The sequence below is a fragment of the Elephantulus edwardii genome, unplaced genomic scaffold, assembly GCF_000299155.1.
Source record: "Elephantulus edwardii isolate Elephantulus edwardi_28Jun2011 unplaced genomic scaffold, EleEdw1.0 scaffold00064, whole genome shotgun sequence".
Lineage (NCBI taxonomy): Eukaryota > Metazoa > Chordata > Mammalia > Macroscelidea > Macroscelididae > Elephantulus > Elephantulus edwardii.
Genome location: NW_006399814.1, coordinates 9,601,641 through 9,607,225, shown reverse-complemented (window position 1 = coordinate 9,607,225; position 5,585 = coordinate 9,601,641). Strand labels below are relative to the sequence as shown.

The 5,585-nt window shown below is 47.1% G+C and overlaps 1 protein-coding gene across 1 annotated transcript in view; it reads left to right on the top strand.

Annotated features, from left to right (window-relative positions):
• PNPLA3 (patatin-like phospholipase domain containing 3) overlaps positions 1-5,585 on the top strand; it is a 74,570-nt gene that overhangs the window by 28,669 nt on the left and 40,316 nt on the right. The window contains 3 exon segments of the mRNA XM_006888136.1: positions 1,017-1,118; positions 4,938-5,042; positions 5,094-5,139. Of these exon segments, the coding sequence (XP_006888198.1) occupies positions 1,017-1,118; positions 4,938-5,042; positions 5,094-5,139 (253 nt within the window).

Genomic DNA, 5,585 nt, shown 5'->3' with positions numbered 1-5,585 from the left:
CAATGTCAAGAAGACAAAGATTCTCACCACTGGACCAATTGGCAGCATCAGGATGGATGGTGAAGAGATTGAGATTGTTCACAGCTTTAGTCTGCCTGGCTCCACACTCATGATTATGGGGTTTATTAAGTTGTTGTTAGGTGCTATCTAGTTGAGTACAACTCATAGTGACGCTGAACAGATCTGAATCATATCCTCTCCTGTGCCTTCCTCACCATCCCTGCTAGACATGAGCCCATTGCTGCAGTCATTGTATTAATTTATCTCACTGTATCCTCTCTGTATCTCTGACCTCCACCCTTCCAAGCACGATAGCTCTTTCCAAGGAATAACCTCTCTTAGCAACATGTCCGAAGTATGAGAGCATTCTGTCTGCACCTACCCCAAGATAAACCTATTTCTTCTTTTGGCACCCCATGGGCTATTCAGTAATCTTCTCCAACTCTGAGGCACAAAGACATCAATTCTTCTTCTGTCATCTTTATTCATTTTCCAGCTCTCAAATACCTAACAAGTAGTGAAAAAGATCATGTCTTGAATCAGACACACCTTAGTCTTCAAACTGATTTCATTGCTCTTCAGTATTAGGAAGTAACAAGTTGCAATTCAGTTCAAAAACACTCAGGATGTATTTCTTCAGTCAGAACAGCTTCCCAGATGTCCTCACAGTCAGGCCTCTGGCTGGCCTGCAGCCTTGTGGCCCTGGGCCGCCTCTGGGCCAGTGTCATCAAGTTCTTTTATTTCTGACCATCCTGTGGCCCCCTCCTCCAACAGAAAGCCGGCTGGGGTGCTCCTTGGCTGTGGTCTCTTTCTCTCTCTCGGAGTCACCTTTGCTATGAAAAGAGCACAGCGCACACACAGCCCCGGCCCTCCCCTCCGGTGGCCACCAGGGTCAGTGGCCTTCCTAGGGATCCCCTACCTGTCCGAGGCTGAGGTGGGTTGTCGTCCGTGGGGAGCACTCGCACTCAGAGTGAATTCTTTCCAGTTCTTAATCAAGTCATCAGAGAGAACAGGAGCTACATGAGCAGACTCTACAGCTTCTTACCCATCAAGATACTGTCCCATCTGCTGCTGCTCTGTACCCTGCCTGTGGAGACTGTGATCATGTGGTTCCACAGGTGAGAGCGTGCGTCCCGCTGTCTCCTCTTCATCAGGGTGGCATGAGGGGCGGGAGGGCGCAGTGGGGTACTGCAGGGAACGCCCTTCGCCCAGGGACCAGCTCACTGGACAGTTGGATGCCCTGGAAGCTCTGGCCGGTACGGATCGCCCTGATAATTGCTCTCCTATCACCCCGTGGTCACCTGAAACCTGGAGCAAGACCAGTCACCTACCCACCTGGTGACAGCAGGGAGCTGGCAGTCACCTCCCCGTGTCTGCTCGAGCCTTTGGTTATCACATGGGGAAGCTGAGGCCCAGAAAGCTTGTGTCACAGCTCTGAGGTCACAGGGCTGGCGAGTCGGAGGGCCAGGCCTGGAAGCAAGGTCGCAGGCTTGTGTCATCCCCCTTCACCCCTTTTTTTTTCTTTTTTTTTTATATTTTATTAATTTTCATAAACATTTACAGAGATTTTGGGTTTCCATTCATTCCTTGTTGCACTATTCTCTCTACCCTCCTCCCAGTTTGTTCTTGTCCAAATGCCACAGTGCTTGTCAAAGCCAGTTCTGATTAATCTTCTTTGTCAGTGTGTCCTTTGCCATTCCCTATCACTCCTCCCTGAGAGAGACTTCACCCTGAGTCATAAGGAAAAGGGAATGGCGTATTCTCTTAGCTACTTCCTGCTGAAAAGGGACGCTGTGGGTTTCAGGGTGAAGATCTTCTCTCACTACTCTAAAGGGCCCCTTTGGCAGTAGGAAACACATAGACTATTATGGAGATTGATTTTGGAATTTAGATGCACTCTTATTGATTGTGCTTGGCCGTACAAGTTCATATCCTTGAAGATGTATCATGGGGGTGTTGCAACCTAGAAGACACAAATTTGACTAACAAGTTATAAGTACATGAGTCCAAAAATTATGGAAAAGTAAAAGAAAAGATTCTTTCATTGTTTTACAAACCCTCCCCCAGGTCCCCTCCACCATGTAGCCCTCGCTCTAGTCTCCTGTGATGACAGAAATACCTAGTTATATATCTCTTTTAAACAGTTTTCTCCCTCCTCTGTTTCAGTGCAGTATACATTATTGAACCCATCTTACTCAGTCTCTCCCCAACCCCAAGGACAGTCCCATTCTACAACAGTGGCATCATGTAATATTTGTCCTTTTGTGACTCCTTCACCCCTTTTTTAAATAGACTTTCTTTTTTTTAGAGCAGCTTTGTTTTTCCAGGAAAATTAAGCAGGTTGTACAGACTTCCCATAGACCCAAGCACACCGAAAATCCCCCCAAAACCAAACCTGTTGGTCATTTAGGTTCTGGCGTGGACGATTCTGTCTGCCCCACCAGCATCCCACACACCTGGTTCCCAGTCCAGGACAGAGTAGAACTGTCCCACAGGGTTTCCAAGTCTACAGATCTTTCTAGAAGCAGGCTGCCTCACCTTTCTCTAGAGCAGCGAGTGGATTCCAGCTGCTGACTTTCAGGTTCGTGGCGGAAGGCTTTAACTGCCGTTCCACGCTTGGTTAAACCAGCTAAGCGGTGTTTGCTGCAGCTCAGTAAGCCACGGAGATCTCTGTTCAACCCAGCCCACCTCCTTCCCGCTGCTGTCGCAGGTTTTTTGATTCTTCTTGTTAGCTGGAGTCGAGCCGAGTCTATTCCAGTTCCCAGTGAGCCGTGCTTGCACATTACAGCTGCTCCAGAGGGTTTTCAAAGCTGTGACCGCTCAGGTACATTGGCCGAAAACAGAGAATACCAGGAAGATGTTGATTTGATTTGTGTTTTGTAACACATTCTGAATAACATTTTGAACAGTGGGAGTTCCACATCACTTACCTGTGAAACCTGTACATCAACTAGCAAGCAGCTGTCAGAACAGAACAAGGGCGCACTGGATGGTTTAAAGTCAGGAAAGCTGTGCATCGGTGTTGTGTATCCTTTCTGTGCACCTGTTCTATCTGTTTGCTGGGCTACTCCTGAGAAGCGGGGCTTTACACACTGTCTGCCCATGAGTGTGTGGTGTGTGGTAGATACAGTGCATCTCTGTATGAAGAGGATTGTGGCATCAGGATCAGAAGACACATCATCAACCTGCATTATGTACATGACACAGACTTGCTTCATGAAAGTGAGGACTTGAAACACTTACCTGCAAAAGATCAAAGATGCAGCCTTCAGTATAGGTTACAGCTCAAAATCAAGAAAATGAAAATCCAACCACAATCGAGTGGATTGAGAAATTATGGTACAGTCACACAATGGAATACTATGCAGCATGCAGGAGCAATGGCTTTGTTAATTATTACCTTACTTGGGAGGGACTGGAGAGTATTATGCTGAGTGAACTAACTCAGTCCCGTAAGGACAAATTTTGTATCAAACCATTATTGTAGAATGAGTATGAGGATCCGGGGGCGGGGGTGTGGCGGGAGGGTGGAAGCCGAGGGATGAGTGTGTGAGGGGTGAGGGTGAATCAACCATGGGTTGTACAATTTGATAGTGAGGAGTGAGAGAAATTGGAAGAATCTGGTCTAAAAACCAATGTATTCCAATTTTGTAAATATACTAGTATAATAATTTAAAAAAAGAAAGAAAAGAAAAGAAAATTCCTCCAGATCTGTAAGGCACTGTCATGATAGCTGGAGAAAAGATTGATGTGGTCAAAGATTTCACTTTACTTGGAATCAGATCATATGTTACATTAGGCAAACCTGTAGCCAAGGATTTTGAAGCAGAGATTTCACTTTAAGAAACTAAGGTACATTTGACCCAAGCCATTGTCAAGTGCCTTGGATGCATGAGAAAACGTGACAAGAATAAGGAAGAAGACCGGAAAAACATTGTGGCCTTTTGTTTGTGGTGTCGGCCGAGAGGGTGAAATATTCTGTGGGCTGCACAAAGGCTGAAAAGGCTGGCTTAGAAGATGTGAGGTCAGAGGCTGCCTTGGGGTGAGGAGGGTGAGACTTCAGAGACTGGGTGGAGGGTCTTTACGTGTGAGCTGCGTGGTCTCTGTGTGTGTATACCGTATAAGTGTTACATGTGCTGTATGTGTTTTTATGGCTCTGTAGGTATTATGTGGCTTGTATGTCTTTGTGCATTGTTTCTTCATGTGTGTGTTATATGCGTCAGGTGTGTTGTCTGTTTTATGTCTTTGTATGTAAAATATGCTGTGTCTGAGTGTCCCTCTATCGTGTGCTTCTGTGTCCATTGTACGTGTGGAATATGCACTATATGTGTCCACGTGTGTGTGTGTGTGTGTCACAGCCAAGATGTCTTTCTGTGTTTGTGTGACATTATCTGTTCTGTACCCCCTGTCTGGGTGTGGTATATGTGTTAAATGCACTGTATCTCTGTGTCTGCCTGTATATTGTGTGTGGGAGATACATTGAATCTCTGTGTCTTTGTGTGTGTGTGTGTGTGTGTGTGCGCGCTATAAATGCATCTTGTCCATGTGTGTTTTACATAAATTGGGTCTGTGCCCCACTGTGTGTATGTGTGTGGGGGATGTTACATGCATCTTGTCCGTGTGTTTGCTACATAACTTGGGTCTGTGCCTCCTGTGTAAATGTGGTCTGTGTGTAACATGCATCACATCTGTGACTCCCTGTGTGTGTGTGTGTGTGTGTGTGTGTGTGTGTGTTATCCATTGGGTCTCTAGGTCAGCCTGTGTGTGTGATGTTTGTGTGTTACATACATCACATCCCGGTCCGCCCTGGTGTCCACCCTGGTGTGTGTTATGCACATTGCGAGTCTGTACACCTGTGTGTGAGACATAGGCGTGTCTGGGTGTCCTCCTGTGTGTGCATGTGCATGTGTTGGTGATGGTCTCGGTCTCCTCCGCAGACTGCTGCTGTGGCTCCCCTCCCTCCCCGAGGACCTGCGGTGGATGAGGTGTGCCACCGTCCATGTGTGCTCCCTAATGAAGGAATACCTGTACCCCACCTCCAGGTAAGGTGTGTGGCTGTGCTGTATGGCGTCTCCTGTCTAATCTGGCCACAGGCAGCCTGCTTGGCTGGTCTCAGGCTATGCAGCAAGGACCTGCCTTGTGAGTCAGAAAGAGGTCTTGTATTGGGGGAGGGCAGCTTCAAGAACCAGCATCACGGTGCTGAGAGCTATCACCAGGACTGCACAGGGTGCCCCCAGGGCCTGCGGAGAGACGAAGCTGGCCGGGGCTGGACAATGGGCCCTCCAATGTACATCAGCTTCTGTGGTTTGGCAGTTACAGAATGCTGGTGTCATTCCCTCACTATATAATGCAATTAGTATGTGTTGTAAATTGGGGCCTCTCTGTTAATGAGGATTAGTTATGCAAATGCAGAATAAGTGGTATTCGTTTTGGTAATGATGCAGGATTAATCTCTCATCCAGGAAGAGTATAAAAGGTCATTACAACGACAGAGGAGGAAGAAAAGACCAAAATGGATGTCAGAAGAAACTCTGAAGATTGCACTGGAGCGCAGAGAAGCCAAAGCACAAGGAAGAATTCAAGAT